The sequence below is a fragment of the Diadema antillarum genome, unplaced genomic scaffold, assembly GCF_040938485.1.
Source record: "Diadema antillarum isolate AM-2024a unplaced genomic scaffold, OU_Dant_1.0 scf00000128, whole genome shotgun sequence".
In the NCBI taxonomy this organism is placed as follows: Eukaryota; Metazoa; Echinodermata; class Echinoidea; order Diadematoida; family Diadematidae; genus Diadema; species Diadema antillarum.
This window is the reverse complement of record NW_027271017.1, coordinates 4,979,289-5,002,221: the sequence shown is the minus strand read 5'-3', so window position 1 is coordinate 5,002,221 and position 22,933 is coordinate 4,979,289. Positions and strand designations below refer to the sequence as shown.

The 22,933-nt window shown below is 38.5% G+C and overlaps 1 protein-coding gene across 1 annotated transcript; it reads right to left on the bottom strand.

The window, feature by feature from the left end:
• Nucleotides 1-3,342: 3,342 nt before the first annotated feature.
• On the bottom strand, nt 3,343-19,345 carry LOC139720502 (scavenger receptor cysteine-rich domain-containing group B protein-like). The gene is made up of 4 exons (XM_071631856.1): nt 19,297-19,345; nt 17,699-18,014; nt 13,849-14,177; nt 3,343-3,659 (listed from the first exon to the last, which is right to left on the bottom strand). Exons 1-4 carry the CDS (start codon nt 19,343-19,345, stop codon nt 3,343-3,345), a joined length of 1,011 nt encoding a protein of 336 aa, XP_071487957.1.
• Between the last annotated feature and the right edge of the window lie 3,588 nt (nt 19,346-22,933).

Here is a 22,933-nt window from a genome sequence, read left to right as displayed (position 1 = left end):
GTTGACCCATTTCACTTATTTTCAGTCCTCACGCAATATCAGTGTGTGCGACGTTATGTTCGTTTTGAGGTGCACGGTCACATATATATATATATATATATATATGAATATATAGTATATATATAAGTATATAGTATAATATAACAATGCAAAGACTGAAGTAGTATTTATCAGCTTCAACCCAATCACCCTTCTTTTTGTTGACCCTTCTCAATCCGATCATGGACCTAATATACAAAGATATTCATGCTCCTGTACATCTCGAAAGCGCCACAAAGATATATTTTTTTTTTTGTACATGCTTCACAACTTTGATCCCATCGTCGTCACCACCAGCGAACCGGGAGAAGAACAAGACGGAGATTCGAAAAATCTAAAACTACATGCGCAGAAGAAAAAAAAAACTCACAAAAATCAGGTAAAGTGAATGTGCAGTTGATGTGTATGTTAGGAAATCATGCCTTAAACAATTTCGCTTGGGAGAAGCAGGCAGTTTTCAAAAGAAAGCTAGAATTTTGTCAGAATGATTGTCATTTGTGATCTCAATATTTCACTTCTCTCCAGCTCATTCCATAGCAAAAAGGGATGGGATAAGGTAATGGCAGAAAACAGGCAAATCTTGCCATTAGACAAGGTCTTATGCGTGTGCGAAATGGTGCGCATCAGCAATTACCCAACTTTTGACACAAAATTTGTCATGCTCTCAGGTTTTGCTGCTCCTGATCATCTGCACTGAGTCAAAGACATTTCCGTCTGAAAAAAGGCACATCAGCGAAACAAGACTAAAATGAGAAAAACAATTCTTTTGTTAGTGACGACACATGATCACAAAATCGATATTGTCCAGACGCCTGAATGGACTCATTAAGATGCACATAATCAGGTGGCAGTGGTGACAATGGGATCAAAGAAACACCTCCGTTCATAGTCCATGTATATAAGGTCCATGTTCCGATTGTCAATTTCGTTCAACATATTTTTCAGTAAAAACGTGCATGTAAAATGTCAAGCATTGGTGATCCGAGTATCCTTCGGATCATCTTCTGTATCTGTACTGATTCTTTATTTCTCCCCAAAAGTTGTGCACAGGTTAGCTCAGAAAGTCCTCGGCCTATCAAATTCAAAATTATACCACATATGTATCATGTCGCAAAGACGACAGATTCTATAACATCATAGTGATCAATCGACCGTGACGTCACTATGACGTCATTATATGAAAACACGTTTTCATTCATATCTCATTACTGGAATGGAATTTTTCAATGAAATTTATGTCACATATATTTCAAGTCAAACCCATTCTACTCATATTCTCAAATTTTAGTTTGCACTTCAAACGTGCGCGTACGCGCACGTTAAAATGTTGACATGCTCCAATCGAGCTCAAATCTTTTTGCACACGTTTCAGATCATTTAGAGCATTTTTTGAAAAATTGAAAAAATTGGACGGACGCGTACGCGCGCGCGCATATACGCATACACAACTCATATTATGCAATAGAAATTTCACGTTTTTTTCACGCGCATCAGATGTCTGAAGTGTCAAGGAATAATTCTAGTACGTTTCAAGTCAATCCGACTCAATATGACGTCATACGGGCCCGTCAAAGTTGAAATTCCGCGCGCTTCAATGGCGATATAAAGTGCAGCTATGCCAAAAAACCGCCAATTTTAAATACGATTTTACTCGTCAGGATGGACGGTGACCCCCCAATTTTCTTTACATATTCTGAAAGCTGATGATGAGTTGTACATGTCATTTCATGGGTTGGCGATATTGGCAAAATGATTAAAAGATATCAAATTTCTTAATGAATTAAAAAAAGTAAATTTTCAAAATGACGTCATCAAATTTCAAGTTCACTCGAGCGTATCTCACTTAACCGATTTACACCCAAATTTCAGTATGTTTTAGCTTATTTATTGTTCTTTCATATTTTTTTTTACAAAATTTTGATTGGATGACGGCATCATCTCGTAAAAATGAATTGAAAGTAACCTTGTCAAATTTGACCAGTTTACGTGTTATTTCTATGGGAGTGCAGTTTTTCTGGAAATGAAAATTGACATGACTATCTTTTTCGAGCACTAGCTCACTTATGCTTCCCTGAATTTCTCCCAGTTTTTAATATGTTATAGCTGAGACTTTGGGCTATCGAAGATATGCCCTTCGTTTTTTCATACGATGTCGGCATCACGTCAAAAAACGTGGTTGAAATTAAAGCTTATCTTCGATGTATTGACATATTTCTTTCTTTCTGCAACTTTCTTTGCAATAACTCAAGAAAAACAGCTGCTATCACCACCATATTTTGCACATGTTTAGTTCATGTCACGTACATTATTTCATAAAATATCAACTACTTCGTTAGACGCCATCTTGGGTATGTAAATTAGGGTCAAATGTCATAAATGTTTCATCCTGTATCCTGGTGAATACATCTCCTGTCTTTCCCATATTTTGCACACGTAAAGACCATGTTACAAGGATCATTTCACAAAATAGCCACTTTTTTCTCAGATGCCATCTTGTCTGTGCAAAGTGGGGTCAAAGGTCATATGTACTACTTTCTTTATTTTCGTTATGACGTGTTATCTCTATGGGAGGAAATTTTTCTAGATGTGAAAATTGACATGATTGTTTTTATCGAGCGCTAGCTCACGTATGCTTCGTTGAATTTCTCCCAGATTTTAACATGTTGTAGCTGAGACTTTGGGCTATCGGTAATGTACCCTCAATACTTTCATACGACGTAGACATCACGTCGAAAAACTTGGTTGAAATTTAAAGCTTATCTTCGATGTACTGAGATATTTCTTTCTTTCTGCAACTTTCTTTGCAATAACTCAGGAAAAACAGCCCCTATCACCCCCATTATTTGCACATGCTTAGTTCATGTCACGTACATTATTTCACAAAATAACAACTACTTCATCGGACACCATCTTCGGTATGTAAATTAGGGTCATAAATGGTTCATCCTGTATCTTGGTATATACATTCCCTATCTTTCCCATGTTTTGCACACGCAAAGACCATGTTACAAGGATCATTTCATAACGTAATTACTTTTTGCTCAGACGTCATCTTGAGTGTGCAAAGTGGGGTCAGAGGTCAAATATACTTCATTCTGTATCGTCGTTAGTGTATACGGAATTCTGTACCAACGATGGCAGGTCTGACTCCCTTTTCTAAATGAGAATCCAAACATCACACGGCAAATGTCCCCTCAACACCGATGAAACCTGTATGGTCATGCTTATTTGGATCAGGACTCATATAATTGATTTCCGAACAGATCGGATCACCTAATTTGTCAGTGTTTACAAATTCCAAGTCTAGTTACCTTTTGGTATGCACTCCACACCAACGTCTTCATGGTGCCCGCAGTCGTTCATGCCGTGTCCGCTGTGTTGGCAATCTGCCAGGTTACTCTCCGTGCCATTGCATTGGACGTCGTCCAGCAGAATCAGGCCAGATCCCTGGCCATACTCGGCGCAGCAGGAATAATTTGAGGCGCCCTCAAAGCCCAGCATCCGACACACCACGTTTGCGTCTTCGATATCCCAGTAGTCATCGCAGACAGTCCCCCACTGACCACCGTAGTAGTATTCAACTCTCCCTTTGGAGTTATCTTCGCCATCTACTAGTCGCACTTGAAATCGGGAAATTATAATCAAATGGTGAACAACTATAACATTATGCAGATGAAAAAAAAAACAGCTACAATTGTTGGATTATTATTTTGCAAATAATGCAGGGCTTAAATTTTGGGGTGTGCTAAAAGTAGGGAATAAAAAGGAGGCGCATTTCAGTGAGTAGGAACAAGCATGAAGTCAAGAATAATAATTTACAACCGTGTGCGGCCTCAAAGGCCGCCGTCTTGTATGTGTTTTACATGAGTAGTCGCCGATTGTGACATTGAAACATGAGATTGAGCATTTTTTTTTTTGATCAGGTTAATCTTGTAAATGGTTTGTTTTCATTTCCCCCCAAGGATATACAATTTGGCTTTACAACCATGAAAATATGATTAAACTCCTTCAGAGAGTTCTTCTCATCATCAGTAAACCTATCTCCAGTTATAATGAAGAGGTACTCACTTTTCAGCTTCAGAGAAACAACTATGATTGTCTATTGAACTTTCTCATTCTGACGGTTACATTTATTTAGAATAATCATTGCAATTAATATGTACCCTAGGCTTACATGTGTTAAGGCCCTGTAACACCTTTCCGGGTAAGCTGCGCGGGCTTATTGCGAGGAAGGATTTTCCAGCACACGGGCGTGGGGGGGGGGGGGGGCGATGGGGGCGGTCGCCCCCTCCCCCCCCCCCCCCCCCCGCTAAGATTTGGACCGGGGATTTGCGAGGCGGAAAAAAAAAATGCGTGTATACTGTATGCATGCACATGAAACGGGTCTCCTTTTCAACCTTTCATCAAATAAGATAATGTTTTGAATATTTCACTCAAACATGTACACCAGATCGTTGATTTACAAAAACTTATGAATAATTCTGAGTGCACATGACTTATAACTTATATTCCGAAAACTCAAAGTTCCCTGATGTACAAGGGGAATTTCCTTTTTAATCGACCCTTTCCTCCCTCAGTCCCCCCCCCCCCCACATCAGTTTTGTTTTGTTTTGTTTTGTTGTTTTATGATTTCCCATATATTCCATCAAATATACATATACGGGATATCTCAATTTCAACCTTAAAAGGGCAAAAGCTCCATCGTACGGGAAGGGTAGAGATAACACTCGCCAATGCCTTCTCCCTGCTCGCTCGCCCCTCCCCCCCCCCCATGCATAGAAGTAGACTGTGGCTACACTTTGAACATTTTTTTCCAAATATGACACAAAATGTGTGCACCAGAACATTTAACTGCAATCAGAAAATTATACAGAATCTCCTTCCACAGACTTGCTACACTTCTCTTCTGATTGAAAAATTTCCAGATATTCCAACTCAATTCTAAAAGCTTAAAACTGAAAATAAAAAGCTCCCTTGAATATAGGGCAGGTATCTTGCCACCATTCCATTGCTCGTTACCCATTTTACACTTAGTACATTTCTGGGAATGACAATTTCCGATTTATTTTTTTTTACGTCTGAAAATGCAAAATCACCTTCGTGTGGGAGGTGAAATGCCCCTATCTACACCCTCGTGTGCATGCTTTTTCTGTTTGATTGCTGAACAGACAGCATTCATAATATTCAGTGTAAAGAATTAATACAAGACGTTTATTTAAATAATACCATCTTATAGCCATGATGTTCAATAATAATCGACATGAAAATAAATTGCTACCTTAAACAAGTGGGTCTGTTTCAAGTCGATGAAACACGCAAAAACGTGCATCAAATTGCACCATTTGCAACGTCAAAATGCAAAAAGTTCTCACCGTGGGAGGGGGAATCCCCCTCCAACACCCTCCCCTTCTTCCTCGCTCGGGCTCAGTCGCGTTCATGATATTCAGAGTAAGAATTAATACAAATTCTTATTCAAATTATAATAGGCAAATTGTGCAATAATAAGCTACACTAGAATATAATGCAACCTCAAACAAGTGGGACTGTTTCAACTCGTTAAAACACGCAAAAACATGCAACAAACTGCACCATTTTCACATCATTATGCAAAAAGTTCTCACCGTGGGAGGGGGGACCACACCCTCCCCTTTCCCCTCGCTCGCTTCGCTCGCTCGGGCTCAGTCGCGTTCATGATATTCAGAGTAAGAATGAATACAAAAAGTTTATTTAAATGATACCATTTGTGACCCTGCACCTCAAAACAAACAAAAAGTCGCCAGACATGAATCTTTAGTTAAGACCATATTCTGAAAGAGCAGACTTTAAGCTTTACAATGATGTATAACTCAAATCAAATGGACAGTCCTAACCTATCTAAATATTGGAAAGAAAGCACAAACTCAGGAAAAGTTTGAACTCAGAAAAGAGGCTCTGAAGTCCAGTGTCTATTCAAGCGCCTAATCTTTTAAATGTGGATGTCTGTTGGATCTCACTGAGGACTTATGTGTGTGTCTGTTTATTTTTTTTTTATATTTCATTTGTGTATCCATGTTTATACATTGTATCTGCATGTTTTCAGGAATATTTTACTGTATTATGTGCTTTGTAGGAAGTGAATAAAGAATATAATAATAAAGATTACCAAACCGTGTTGGCTGTGCGATGAATGGGACAACAAACAGGAAGTAAACCACCAGAGTAACAACAATGAAGGGATTATCAGATTAAACTGAAATTAGGCATGCCTCATTAACACATTCTGTACATTATTAATGCCAACTTTCAAAGCAGTATCATAATTTCAGAAGTTATTATAGTTGAAAGTGAAGAGTGTGGACAAGGTTTTTTAGAAATGAAAAAGGGATTCTAAAGACACACCTAATCACACTATTCTACCGAAAAAATTCTACCGTGCGAGATAAACTGCTAAAAAAACACACTTTCCTGCCCGTTTTATGATACCAAATTTTGGCATAATGTAAAAGAAGACCCGCTCTTTCAGAAAATATGAAAAAGTCAAGTTCGACTAGGTTGACCCATTTCACTTATTTTCAGTCCTCACGCAAAATCAGTGTGTGCGACTTTATGTTACATTTTGAGGTGCACGGTCACATTTTATATAATTATATTATAGGCAAATTATGCAATAATAATTTACACTAGAATATACTGCGACCTTCAACAAGTGGGACAGTTTCAACTCGTTAAAACACGCAAAAACATGCATCAAATTGCACCATTTTCAACATCATTATGCAAAAAGATCTCACGTGGGAGGGTGTCAGAGATAAACGGCACGGAAGGGTTATTTTTTCCCTTTGCTCCTACCCTCTTGTTTACGGTGGGCTACTGTCTAGGTAGAAAGAATTTTTAGGCTAACAGCTGGCGAGATCGAGGTTGCCAGCTGCATCCTTCTCGCAGCGCGGTAAGAAATGCTTGGCTGGGTTTCCCGCGAATTTTGGTATGATTCATTTGGTTATAAATAAAGGCCGCACCCCGGTATTTGAATAAAGAGAATGTAAGTGACAGTGAGTAGTCAAATTACAGGTTAATAAACAGGACACCCCCTCCCACCCCCTCCCCTCCCCCTTCGTCGCTCCGCTCGCTCGGGTTCAGTCGCGTTCATGATATTCAGTGAAAAGAATTAATACAAGAAGTGTATTTAAATCATACCATCTTATATACAAATCGAGAGTGACAATTGAAACTCAAAGACCAGATAAAAGAAATGCTTTGTGCCAAGCCCATCCTTTCAAAGTTGGTTGACCTCCTCGCAGCGGCTCTGATAGACCGGGTATCTCAAAGTGTGTATGCAGCAGTCAACCTGGACGTCGAGAAAAAGCAACAAGAAGTGAATGAACTTGAGAAACAAACAACTGGAGAAAAAGCTCTCTGACAGCGAAAACTACCTGGAGGAACAAGAGCAGTACTCCAGGCGAAACTGCCTTCGAATATACGGCGTGCCGGAGAAGAAGGACGAAATCAGCGATGACGTTGTGCTCGATCTTCTCAACTCCAAACTCGACCTCGGTTTCAACGTGGGGGAAGGCGACCTGGACAGAACACACCGGATTCAACCGAAAAGACCTCAGACAGGAAGAGCTGATCAACCACGGCCACAGATTGTCAAGTTTGCACGGTACAATGTTCGTCAGAAAGTGTATGCCGCCAGAATGAAGCTGAAAAAACCCCCGATATATATACATTCGCGAAGACCCGACATCGTCTAGGCAATGGAACTCGTCCGTGAGGCTCTGAGATGCGACTCGATCACCAGGGTGTGGACCAATGACGGCAGAATTCGTGCACTGACAAGGGATAGCAAGATAGTGAACATTCGACATCGAGCAGATCTTGAAAAGCTGTGAGGTATCAGAACACTTGTGCATAGTTATTATTTTTGTATATTGTTATATAGATGGCTGTTAAATTTCCGTGTTTATCATGTGACAAGTCAGTCAGGTCTATCCAAAAAGGTATACTTTGTGTCTCCTGTTTAAAATGGGCACACTTTCGCTGCTCAGGAGCTTCTCATGAACTTTTCAATTCTGATGTAGATTGGATGTGCAATGCATGTTTAATGAATGAACTGCCTCGAAACATAGATAAGTTGAATGATAATGACCATGAACATGTAAGTATCAGTCAGGAAAGTTTTGATAAACTGTCTCCATATACATTTATCAGTCATCAAAAACCTGAAGTTATATTTCAGCACGTAAACTCGCATCCTGGTTTTAATATTGCACATTTGAATGTATGCTCTCTTTTGAAAAATTTTGATGAAATAACACACGTAGTAAAAACAAATAAAATCCATGTTTTGTGTCTTTCTGAAACAAGATTAGACCAATCTATTACTGATAATGAAATTTTTACTGAAGGATATGCAAGCATCAGAATGGACAGAAAAAGAAATGGTGGAGGTATCTTGATATATATTCATAAGTCTGTAATATACAAAAAGAGACAGGATATATTTGATGATAAACTGGATTTATTGTGTATCGAAATTTGTCTACCAAAACAAAAACCATTTCTTGTGCTTTACTACTTTAGACCCCCAGATTCTTATATCGATATGTTTGATAAGATAGAAAATCTCTTAGAGAATATTGAAACCCAGAGCATTGATTATGTCTTTGGGGGTGACATGAATTGTGATCTTAACAAAGTGCTCTCAGCACATCACACCAAACGTTTATTGCAAATAGCGGAAGAGCACGAGCTGAAACAATTCGTTGAATTGCCTACTCGGATTACATCTAAAACCTCAACTCTACTTGTGACCGTGCACCTCTAAACGAACATAAAGTTGCACACACTGATTCTGCGTGAGGACTCAAAATAAGTGAAATGGGTCAACCTAGTCGAACTTGACTTTTTCATATTTTCTGAAAGAGCGGGTCTTCTTTTACATTATGCTAAAATTTGGTATAAAACGGGCATGATAGTGTATTTTTTTTTAGCAGTTTATCTCGAACATTTTTGGTAGAATAGTGTGATTAGGTGTCTTTCGAATCCCTTTTTCATATCTGAAAAATCTTGTCCACACTCTTCACTTTCAACTCTAATAACGTTTGAAAGGATAGTGCTACTGCTCTGAAAGTTGGCATTGATTATGTACAGAATGTGTTAATGAGGCATGCTTAATTTCAGTTTAATCTGATAATCCCTTCATTGTTGTTATTCTGGTGGTTTACTTCCTATTTTTTTTTGTCCCATTCATCGCACAGCTAGCACGGTTTGGTAAAGATTAAGCGCTTGAATAAACACCGTACTTCACAGCCTCTTTTCTCAGTTCACACTTTTCCTGAGTTTGTGCTTTCTTTCCAATATATAGATAGGTTAGGAGAGTCCATTTGACTTGAGTTATACATCATTCTAAAGCTTAAAGTCTGCTCTTTTAGAATATAGCCTTAACTAAAAATTCATGTCTGGCGACTTTTTGTTTGTTTTGAGGTGCAGGGTCACAATTGATGTTCTCTTTTCCTCAAATCATGACAAAATATCATTTTGTGATGTAATACCCCTTAGTTTAAGCGATCACTTTATGGTCATGGCTACTTGGGGTAATACCAAACCATCGCCAGGTAACCATAGATATGTAGTCAGCCGAATTGTTAAGAAGTTATGTGAAGACGAATTCATTGAAGACTTACAGCAGGTGTCTTGGTTTGACGTGCTTGCGGAAAGTGATGTAGAAAAAGCATATGAATTATTGGTCTCTAAATTCAATTCCATTCTCGACAAACATGTTCCACTTCGGAAAAGGGCTGGCGCGTCAAACAAAAAGAGACACCATGGATGAATAATGATGTATTAAGTAAGATTCGAGAAAGGGACCAGATAAAAAAGCAAGCTAAAAAGTCTGGATCTGAGCTTCATTGGGACATGTATAAAAAACTACGAAATAGAGTTACATCCATGATAAGAACGGCCAAACGATTATACGTCTCTAAAATGATCGGAGACAACAAGGGTAACCCCTCCGCTATGTAGAAATCTTTGCGTTGTGTTTTGCCGAACAAAAAGAAGAATACTTCTATTAATAAGTTGGTTGTCTCAGGTAAAGATGTCAGTGGATATAGAAATATTGCAACTTATTTGAATGACCATTTCACAAGTATTGCAAACAAACGTAAAGAAACACAACTGTTTGGTAATAACATGGAAAAATTTATGGAAAAAGCATTGTCTGTGTTTACTTTTCAGGAGATCTCAGAACAAGACATTCTAAAGCATGTCAATACAATACCTTTGAACAAGGCAACTGGTCTTGATCATATTCCTGCAAGCATACTTAAGATATCAGTAAGTCATATGTTACGGCCTTTACCAAATTTGATCAATTTATCTCTGGTGAAAGGTGTAGTACCAAGCGCATGGAAATTAGCACGTATCACGCCACTTTATGAAGATGGTGACCCAACCAATGTAACCAATTACAGGCCAATTTCTGTTTTACCTGTGCTTTCTAAGGTATTGGAAAAATAGTAGGCTATTTCAGCAGGTTACTGCGTATCTAACGGAAAATCGTCTTTTATGTTCACAACAACACGGTTTTCGACCAAAACATTCCACTTCGACTGCTGTAATCAATGTCATTGAAGACCTTATGTGTGCCATAGACAAAGGTTATGTTGTTGGTTTAATCTCATTAGATCTTGAAAAAGCGTTTGATCTAATTTTGCATGACATTTTAATAAAGAAATTAGTTTACTATGGTTTTGATGAGAATGTGACCAGATGGTTTAGACATTACCTTAGTCAAAGGAGACAGATGACTGTGGTCAATGGAAATGAATCCTCCTGTTCTTTTGTGCATTGTGGTGTACCGCAAGGCAGCATATTAGGTCCGCTCTTCAGTTATTGTTCTTAAACGATCTCGCAAAAGTTGTTGAAAAGTGTCGCCTGTCTTTATATGCGGATGACACCTGTGTGTATTTTGCATCCAAAAACCCCCAAGAATTACAACACGTTTTGAATAATGACATTTCGCTGATGGCTAACTGGTTTTCGCATAACCACTTGATATTAAATGTACAGAAATGTAATTACATGAACTTAGGATCTAAAGCAAAATCACGACCCTTTCGCAACTTCAACGTTTGTATTGGTAATACAGAACTCGAAAGAGTTTATCAATGTAAATACCTCGGTGTTATTATCGATTGTAATCTAACTTGGTCTCAGCAAATTGAAAGTGTAAGAGTTAAGGCCATACGCAATCTCTATTTACTCAGAAGGGTAAGGGGTTTTACTGACAAAGCAACAGCTCTTACGCTGTACCACACTTTAATCCAAAGTCACTTTGACTACTGTTGTACTCTGTGGATGAATGGTAATTCAGTGCACTTAAGGCGATTGCAGATAATGCAAAACAGGGCGCTGAGAATCGTGTTGCAAGTTGATAATCGTTTTAAAGGGACTGTACAGTACTGGTTGAGGTAGGGATTCATGTTTTGAACATTCCTAAGTGAGATGATGAAAAGCTTCTTTTGAAATATGAAAGAGCATGTAATTTTAAGAAGGATTCAACGTTTATTTGATGAAAATTGGTTTTGAAATGGCTGAGATATCCAAAAAAGTGCTAATAATAAAAGGCGACATGCCACAACTTTATTAGGATCTCTTTGTTTCACCTTGATTTTGGATATCTCAGCCATTTCAACACCGATTTTCATCGAATAAACTTTTGATACCCCTTAGAACTGCATTCCCCCTTACATCTCATAGAGTGGTTTCTGAATATCTCGCAAAATGTTAAAAGCTAAATCTACACCTCGACCAGAACTGTACACACCCTTTAACCGCCAAATATGATATAATACACTTAAAGTTGACTGTTTAATCGATCGTTGGAAAAAGCAAGCATTGATTTTCATCTTCAAACTGCTGAATAATTTTCTACCAGAAAGTTTATGTGAACGTCTCGAGAAAAGAGTAAGCCACTACAATTTACGTAATCATGAAAATATTCTTAACCTCCCTAAGCCCAAATCAACTATTCTTAAAAATAGCATTCTATATTCGGCATCGAAATTATTCAATACATTAACAACAGAAACAAGATCCTTAACTTCAATCACTGCATTTTCAAGAGCAATTTCGCACATCTCCTTTGCTAATTATTCTACTTGATTATATCAAATTTATTAAAGCACACAATGCTTATGTAACTACTATCTGCCAATAACTTGTCACATGTTTCATGTTCATTTTTTTTCTGTACTTACACAATGTATACTCTGTGCCTTTTTTTATATTTTTTTTTCTGGCGTTCGTTTGTAATGATTATTTTGTGGTTTTTATGTGCATTCTCTTCATTGTATGATTTGTATGTTTTCTTATCATTTCACGGCCTTGCTGAAAACAGCTTATAGCTGATAGCAGGCTTTTTTACCGTGGTTAAATAAATAAATTCAATTCAATTCAATAATAATCTACATCAAAACATGCTGCTACCTTAAACAAGTGGGACTGTTCCACGTCGATAAAGCGCGCAAAAACATGCATCAAATTGCACCATTTACAACATCAAAATGCAAAAAATTGTCACCGTGGGAGGGGGGAGGTCCACGCAGAACGCTAGTAGGAGGACTTGGCGGCAGCAGCAGTACCTCGAAAGCAACTCCTACGGAGGTACTTCGCAGCTGTAACGCGCACTTCGCAGTCCCCGTATGTGGCCAAGATAATGACATTCTGTGGGACTTCTGCCATTCCTTCAGAGGAATTCCTTCACTGGGTTGTCAGCCCTGACCTCCGAGTAGCAAAAATTGTTCTTCACAATTAAAGGACAAGTTCACCTTCATAAACATAAGGATTGAGAGAATGTAGCAATATTAGTAGAACAAATCATTGAAAGTTTGAGGAAAATCAGACAATCTCCGTTCACTAAAGTTATGAATTTTTGAAGTTTTTGTGCAGTACCCGCTGGATGAGAAGACTACTGCAGTGTATGAATAACTTAGATGTCACATGCATACAATATAAGGAAAATATAAGAAGAATTTCACAAAATTACATCTTTTGAAAAAAGTACACATTCCCCTGACTCGTTACCGACAAATGTTATGGGTGATATTATTCCCCCTGCCTTTAGAAAGAGGCAAGTCAAGTGCTCTTTTATTACGCGAAAAAAGTGAAAATATGTTGAATTTTCTTTTACATTTCTTTATACTGTTGTGCGCATATTATGACTCACAAGCTGTAGTAGTCTCCTCATCCAGCGGTTCCTACACCAAAATTGAAAAAACTCATAACTTTTGCATCGATTGTCCAATTTTCCTCAAACTTTCACTGATGTGTTCTACTAATATTGTTGCATTTTCTCAATCCTTATGTTTATAAAGGTGAGTATTGATTGAGGTAGGGATTCAGGTTTATAACATTCCTATTCTAAAAGTGAGATGAGAAACCTCTTGTGAAATATGAAAGAGCATTTGATTTTATAAAGGATTCAACGTTTATTTGATGAAAATTGTTTTTCAAATGGCTGAGATATCCAAAAAAGTGATAATAATAAAAGGCAACGTGCTACGCCTTTTATTAGGATCTCTTTATTTTCCCTTGTTTTTGGATATCTCAGCCATTTCAAAACCGATTTTCATCAAAACTTTTGATACCCCTTAGAATTGTATGCTTTTTGAAATCTCATAGAGTGGTTTCGGAATATCTCGCAAAACACTGAAAGCTAAATCCTAACCTCAACCAGTCTAACTGTACAAACCCTTTAAGTCGCATGCAGAAACGGAGGGCTTGCCCGGAAAGTTGTGACAGGGCCTTGAGGACTTGTAAAAGTTCAGCATTTACCTGACGGTGTGCACTCCACACCAGCGTCTTCATAGTGATTGCAGTTGTGTATTCCGTATCCGCTATGGCGGCAATCTGCCAAATTACTCTCTGTGCCTCTGCAGTGGACGTAGCTCAGCAGACTCGCGCCAGAACCCTGGCCGTACTCGGCGCAGCAAGAAGAGCGAATGGCGCCCTCATAGCCCAGCATCCGACACACCACGTTGGCGTCTTCGATATCCCACAAGTCATCACAGACAGTTCCCCATTGACCATAATAGTAGAGTTCCACTCTCCCTTTGGTGTCGTCTTTGCCTCCTACAAGTCGGACTTGATTTCCGGCAATTAATAAAATGGTGAACAGTCAAAAGTGGGTGACGCACAACTTCGAATCAACGATTTGTTTTGTACACTATATAACTCATGGGGGTTTCTGAAAAGAACATGAACATTTCCAGGAAAAGTTAGTCATGAAGTTAAAGAAACAAAGCAATCGCCAAATTGTGTCTCGCCCACTCACGTACAAGGAATTAATATTTTCTATAACTCCCAGAAGTTAATTTCCTGCTTATGACCTTTGACCTTGTGGTGACCTTCAACACCCTAAGGGACATTTACCATCCAAGTTTGGTCACAAACGGACAAAGGAATCAAAAGTAATGAGCCATAATCGAAACGCGCCATAAAAACTTAACATCGGGCCCTAAAAATTTTTGACCCCTTTCTGTGACCTTTGACCTTGTAATGCCCTTTAACTCCCAAATGGACATCTACCGTCCAAGTTTGGTCTCAAACGGACATAGGGATCAAAAGTTATGAGCCACAATCAAAACGCGCCCTAAAAACATAACATTGGGCCCTAAAAATTTCTTGACCGCTTTCTGTGACCTTTGACCTTGTAATGCCCTTCACCTCCCCAAGGGACATCTTCCTCCCAAGTTTGGTCGCAAACGGACAAAGGGATCAAAAGTTATGAGCCATAAACAAAATGCGCCCTAAAAACTTAACATTGGGCCCTAAAAGTTCGTTGACCCCCGTTTGTACACTTTGACCTTGTGGATACCTTCAACTTCCCAAGAGACATCTACCATCACCCAAGTTTGATTACCATTGTAGCAACATGTGTAGAGTTACGTGTGATAAGAGTCTTGCAAGTAAACTTTAACGTTTGACCTTAAATGACCTTTGACCTTATCATGTGACATCTTACGGCACCATAATATGAAGGTACCCCAAGTGCATCCATCACCCAAGTTTGATTGCCATTGTAGCAACATGTGTCGAGTTACCTGTGATAAGTCTTGCAAGTAAACTTGAACGTATGACCTCAAATGACCTTTGACCTTATCCTGTGACCTCCAACGGCACCATAACATGAAGGTATCCCTAGTGCATCTATGGCCCAAATTAGGTTGTAATCCAAGGAACTTATGTGAAGTTATTTGTCAAAAGAGAGTCTTGCAGGTAAACTTTAACATTTGTGACGGACGACGGACGACGGACGACGGACGGACGACGGACGACGGACGGACGCCATTTGGATCCCTTAGTCTCGCCTTCACCTCCGGTGGGCGAGACAAAAAAGATTCATGAAGGTTGTAGGCGGCCTCAAACGGCTAATAATTATTCCATACATTCGAAACAAAGAATTCACCTCATTTGTTTTTAAACATCTGTTTAACATGTGATGTTTCTTAGCGCCTTGTTGTAAATATTTAGGTGTTGTCATTATTACCCACAGAATTCTAATTCTCTTGGAAACCACAGGTTGACAGCGTAAAAAGTATAATGTTATGTAATGTGTACGCTTTAAGAAGGACAAGACCATATTGATCAAGACACCGCATTAACCCTGTATAAAACTATGATTCGTCCTCACTTTGAGTACTGTATCACCATGTGGATGAAACCGAATTCTTGTAACATAAAAAGACTACAAATACTTCAGAACAGAGAATTTCGAATTGTTTTAAAAGTAGATTATCGTCACGATAGACGAGATTTGTATGGAAGGCTGCCTATTGACCGACTCAATGCCAAAGTGAAAAAGAAAAATCTTGTTGTTTTCTTTTACAAAGTCTTAAATAACCTTCTTCCTGATTTTCTGACTTATCAAGAGTATCTAATTATAATCTCAGGAAGTAGGCATGGCATTTAAAGTTTTGTTACCAAAACCAAAGACCAATTTCTGCAAAAGTAGGATTATTTACATAGCAACTGCATTATTCAATCATTTACCGGAAGCCATGAGAACATGTACAAGGTTAGCACAATTTCTGAAGGATATCGGTTCGGTTTTATTACTTAATTTATGAGTTTTTCTCTTTCTCAGTTATAACTCTTCTTTTGATATCACTTTCTTTCCGAGGTGTTTTCTTTCTGCATTCTATTGTTTATGTATTTGATTTTGCAAAAGAGTGTTGTGTTTATGATTGTTTTTTTTTTTCTCTCATCTTTTGTTTCGTTATATCGATTATTGTATATGTGACCCTGCACCTCAAAACAAACAAAAAGTCGCCAGACATGAATTTTTAGTAAGACCATATTCTGAAAGAGCAGACTTTAAGCTTTAAAATGATGTATAACTCAAATCAAATGGACTCTCGTAACCTATCTAAATATTGGAAAGAAAGCACAAACTCAGGAAAAGTGTAAACTGAGAAAAGAGGCTCTGAAGTACAGTGTCTATTCAAGCGCTTAATCTTTACCAAACCGTGCAGGCTGTGCGATGAATGGGACAAAAAACAGGAAGTAAACCACCAGAGTAACAACAATGAAGTGATTATTAGATTAATCTGAAATTGAGCATGCCTCATAAACACATTCTGTACATTATTAATGCCAACTTTCAAAGCAGTATCATCATCCTTTCAAAAGTTATTAGAGTTGAAAGTGAAGAGTGTGGACAAGGTTTTACGGAAATGAAAATGGGATTCTAAAGACACCCCTAATTACATTATTCTACCAAAAATGTTCGAGATAAACTTCCAAAAATACACACTATCATGCCCGTTTTATGATACCAAATTTTAGCATAATGTAAAGGAAGATCTGCTCTTTCAGAAGATATGAAAAAGTCAAGTTCGGCTATGTTGACCAATTTCACTTATTTTCAGTCCTCACGCAAAATCAGTGTGTGCGACTTTATGTTCGTTTTGAGGTGCACGGTCACATAATACGTATTATCCTATACGTTGATTGTACCACATTATGTTTTTTTGTACACTGTATATCACACGCACTTACTGAAAAACAGCCTAAAGGCTGAGTGCAAGTATTTTTACCTGTGTTTGAATAGATACAACAAACATAAAATTTGTGAGAAATATACTTTCTCAAGCAGTATACTCAAATAGAGTAAAATTAGAAAATTGCGCCCAAGTCACATGGTACACTCATAAGTAGCACATAAATTATACGTTGCATGCCTTTTTATCCTGGAAAGCTGAAATTTGTTCTCATATCTCCAAATCAAAGTTGCAAAATTGGGCTTGTGAATTTCAAAATGTGACCATTTTTTACTTTAAATCATGCTCAATCAAGCGTGACCAAGTGATATCCACTGAATTTCACATGAAAGGTAGCCGAGAAATACAGATACAGATTAATAAATCACAGAGGTTTGTTTTAGGGGGAACTTACTTTTTGTGTAGTGTTTATCAATGTAATATGATTTTATGAAGCAATACTTATATATTTGGGCTGTACCCAACCTTGATGTAAAATAGTACTCACCTGCTGATCTTGTTATCCTGTCAAAATATGTTCAAATTCAAAACTTTCACTCAAAACGGTCAATCGGTCAAATTTGTTTAGAATATTCTGTTAAAGTGAAACATACTTGTCAAAAATCTAGAACTTACCTGTTGGTATACACTCAACACCAACGTCTTCAGAGTGTCCGCAGTCGTGCATTTCGTATCCGTTATGTTGGCAATCTGCCAGGTTAGTCTCCGTGCCATTGCATTCAACGTTGTCCAGATAAATTGGGCCTGATCCCTGGCCATACCCGGCACAGCAAGAATAACGTAAGGCGCCCTCAAAGCCCAGCATCCGACACACCACGTCGGCGTCTTCGATATCCCAGTAGTCATCGCAGACAGTCCCCCATTGGCCGTTGTAGTAGATTTCCACTCTCCCTTGGGTGTCGTCTTCTCCTCCTACAAGTCGCACTTTGGGCTCTAAAATCAGAGATTCGTAGATTCCATTTTAAAGGAATTTGTATTTTCACTGTTTACTCGCCTTCGTAAATCGGTGGACATTAGCAGTTCCTGGGACGTCGCTGTTACATGTACTTAATTTGATGTTTTGAAGTTTACCGTTGAGTTTCCTACAAGGAGACATCTATATATTTTGGCCTTACAGACATGAATCTTCGTTACGGCACTTTCATATTAATGTTTTGACATGAAATTAGATGATATTTCTGTAATCAGCACCAGTGAAGTATTTTAGTCTATTGCAACTGATTGACAAATTGCGGTACATACCTGCTGCATGCTATTAGAATAAGAACCAACACTTGCTGTCGGGCGAGAGCTCGGTGGTATAGTGGAGATGACGCCTGTCCGGTGATTCGTGGGTTCGAATCCTGCTCGAGTATGTACGCCCATGTTTTGTTTTTTTTTCTATCACAGCTACTACTAAAACACTGATGATCAATCAGGGCGGTTGGAAGTTCCCACCTCCCTGGATCAATTCAGTGCTTATTAATAGGCTACGGTCACAACTCAGAGCGGCGACCGACCGATTTATAGCCTGCTCATTCGCTGCTAAAATCTTGGCACCGCCCAGCAGTTTTTGGAGATGTCGAGCAGGCTATAAAATCCCAGCAATGCCCGAGCGATGTCATGTCGATTTCCCGTCGGTCACTGGTCGATTTTAGGTTAAAAATTTGCGAGATATGGGGTCTTCTCCGCGCAGAGGCTGAGCAGTCACCGAGCGGTGCCCCATTGGCAACTGGACGATCTCTTATCGGCCACCGGCCGATTTTTACGAAATCGCTCAGCGACTGACGGGTGATCGATAGGTCATCTACCGGTGTCCGGTAGTCGTAACGGCGGCAGCCCGCCGGTCTTTGGTGGAAATTACTCACAAGCTTCCTGGGTTTATTCATGTACGTACGTCATTTGTGGTGTGATAACTAATTAATTCATTAAGATAAAATTCGAGGCAAAAGATGTAAGAGTTGAATTACCAACTACAAAACCTCAGCTATGTGAAACCACAGATAATTGGAAATTAGGAAATCAAACAAAAAGGAGGAAAACCGAAGATAGAACAAAGATGAGAACAGATTAAAATTTCCCTAAATATATTCTTTATTTTACGGTATTTTTCCTTTCCTATCTAATTTCATATTTTCATTTCCCCATCTCTTGTCTTTCAATCCTTCTTCATTCAATTCAATAAATGATAAGATAACCAAACCGTATTTTACTAAGTTTATATATCGACACTAACTGTTAGCTTTCATCTCCTTTGCCACAAAGTAGTTGTCCCTGTCTTCCATGTCCCTGATGTTGGTTGCCAAGATTTTGAGATGCTGAGATGTTGGTGGGGTTTCCTTGTCTCTACCCCTCCCCCTGCTTCAACTTTCAACTTTCAACTTTATTTTCATTTCCATTGAATAAACAGGAAAATTGTATACAATGCATTAACAGAACATAATTATTTGTAACAATTGCAAAGAAATCGTACATGTGATCACGAGTAACAACATAAATTCATTTCCAAAGGTTTATGATATATACGCATAATGCAAGGATTGGAATGAAATAATGCTCTTGTTTCTCTTCCGCATCTAGTCCCTGGTTTCCTTCAATGTTTTTGCCATTACATCTTTATTATCTTTAGTCCCTAAATAGCTCGACGGCGACCGCTCTATCTATTCCCTTGGTTTTCTTTTGTGCTTTTGTCATTTTTGTCTCTTTTATTTTTGTTTCCTACATCGCTCAGCGGCGACCGCTCGATAAGGTCAGTGCCTGGGCGGTTGCCGCTCGGACACCGAACGTATTTTGGGCAGCGAGTGAAAACTGGTCGGTCGCCGCTGAAATTTTAACTCCGCGTTAAAACTTCAGCGGCGACGGACCGATGCCCTAAAAATCAGTTGTGCCTGGTCGGTCACCCGTCGGTGTCCAACCGAAATTGGCTAAAAACTCGCCGAGCAGGATAATTTTTGGGGTTGTGACCGTATCCTACGTCGATGTAGGGTAATTTGTCTATCAGTTGCAATGAAAACATCTCGACGAGAGTATTGCATGAATTTCAATATTGTAGTCTATTTTTTTTTTCTGCTTCAGGGAAGCCAATTTTTCTATGAGCCTCAAATTCCAACTGTTAATTCGTTTAACACAAATTTGTTTCTTTAATATTTTCTCCTGAATATATTTATGATAGGTATATTCAGTCGCAGAAAAAAAAATGACGGATAAGCGTTCAAGATTTCTGTTTCTGATTTCTCTGTATGTTTTTTTCTGATATTTGTATATTTCAATGTTCTGATTCACTTTAATTTCGTGCTGAAAAGTACATTTGGATTAATTATTTCATCTATATGCTGATGAAATCATAAGACATTTGATATGTGAATGAAAAAAGAATAATGGGAATTCTGACGATTTTACCTTTGACTTGTAACAGACGCTCTTTTATTCCTAATCTCTCATAAAGATGAATATGAAAGTAGGAAAAAAATGGAAAAATGTAAAAAAAAAAAAAAAATGAAAATGACCTTCCGAGAGTTTGGTTAATATATTCAACTGTTGAATATTTCGTTCATTACCCTCTGGGAAATAATATGGATGATAACACACGTGTCATTGCAATCTAACGAGAAAAAAAAATGATATGATTACTGCATATAATTTCAAAACAAATCTAGCACGCCTATTTAATTGTCACTAGAAATTCTGTAATGTTATAATCAATGATGATTTTCCATACAGACAAGGAAGAAATATTATAAACCAGCAAGGGCATGAACATATTGGTGCAATCAAGAATAATTTTACTTGCCGTTTGATTTTTTTTCTTTAGCTTTCATGTATCGTTTCATGGTTTCTACACGTGTTTCTCTTTTTTATCTATGCCAGTTATTTCTGAATATTATAAAGGGGTAAGAGTCACTTGTTACTTTCAGGATTTCATACATTCTTTTGCAAGTTAAGTGGACCTTGACTCAAATTAATACGAGCGCTCTCATGTTTTGTTTTTTTATAGGCATAATCATAGCTGTACCTCGCCGGCAGGGTCCCTGAGAAAGCACAATGTCATCTACAGCGATGTCACCTGTGTAGCTACTCCCACGTACACCTTCTATGGTAATGTAGAATGGCTGGGTGTAATTGTCAATGGGGACCTGGTGATAAAAAAAAAGGTGATTTGCATATTGTTTCTCATAACAATTTAATGCAGCCAGAGAAAGCTGACGAGAAATGCCATAACTTAGTGTATAGATAAAAGTGGTTGTTAACAAAGGATTAATAGTTGTATTTGTGACATACATTGTTATTTGATAAGTTTAAAATCACATATTTCATGTAGTACGTACGATCTTATAACGATGTTAAATGAAGTGATGATTTCGTCATGATATCACAAAGAGATTTCAACATAAGGGTGATGTTTCTCTCGAGTTTCCGATTTCCCCTGTGGGCTTAAATCAAAACCTATCAGGATCCTGTTGTCATAAGGTTAAAGAAGAAAAATTAACTCACCAGACCAATTTTAGCACACAGATCATAGAGGCAATGTATCTAAATCTAACTGGACTGATTTAATTGTTCTACAGTACGTCAAAAAAAAAATAAATAAATCCGCTTTTCACGCTGATAACGCTCGATATGATTAAACCGTCTAAGTGCTACTTCAGAGTCTTAAAATATAACATATCAGCTCTATTTTGCAGATAACTCCATTCAATTTGGTTTACCGGTCACAGAGAACTGTGGATTGTTGGAAAGCACGTCATGAGATTGATTCTTCCAAGTTTAGCACATGGACGTTCTTGGAAATGAACATTAATGTGTGAACACAATAGACGGAACTTGAAGGGCAGAGATTCATGACATGCTGCAGCTCTAGAAAATCTTCATTTCTCTTTGACCACTGAAACAAATCAAATCAAATGTTTTTTTTTTGTTTTTGTTTTTGTTTTTGTTTTTGTTTTTGTTTTTGTTTTTGTTTTGTTTTTTGTTTTTTTTTTTTGGGGGGGGTTGTATGTTTATATGATGTGGGCAATGAGATATAGTGTCATTAACCTGCAATTGTATTTGGATTGATTCTCTATTTTAAAAGCTAAAGTTGCGAGGTTACCGTTGTATTTTTTTTTTTGGGGGGGGGGGGGGAGGGGGGGGGGGGGGGGGGAGGGGGGAGGGTGGGGGTCATATGGTATTTTTACCCCGCCGCATGTTATCACCTCTGTCACGATTAGGCTGAGTTAATGTTGACGTTCAATCTTGATGATTCACTTATTAAATACACATCTAGTTATGCATTCATAGCAATGTTTGTATCTATACTTACTGCATTTATACACAAAGTCTTGGAAAAACATCTCTGTCATAACCTACCTGTGCTTCATACCACGCGTTGCCGCTAGCTCCGGTAAGTGAGAAAAGGAGTTTATTTGGACTTGGTGTCGTCGATGCAGACTTGTATACATTCAGTGAATGGATTGTGGCACCGAACATATGATACCAAAATGTCAGACACTGAGGCCCGTAACGATACTGGGCGGGGCTGATTAGGCGTGCGTCTTGCCCGGCATAACGTGGAGAAGACGTCTCGATGTACATGTAATGCCCGTCTACGAGGAAAACAGAAAATAAACAATACACTCAATTTCAGGAAGAACGGGAAAAAGGCCGTGTCACAGCTTTCCGGGCAAGCTACTCGGGCTTGCTGCGAGGAGGGATTTTCCAGCACGCAGGATAATTTCCACGGGCGGACAAGAATGTTTGCGAGTTTCGCACTTGTTTCTTACTTACTAGGCGCGTGCTACTTATCTTCTACTTGCATGTATTCCGTGTGACCTGCCTGGCAGCTTTGAAACCGATCCGTTTGCTGTTACGAGCGACTTACAGGTACTGAGAAGTAG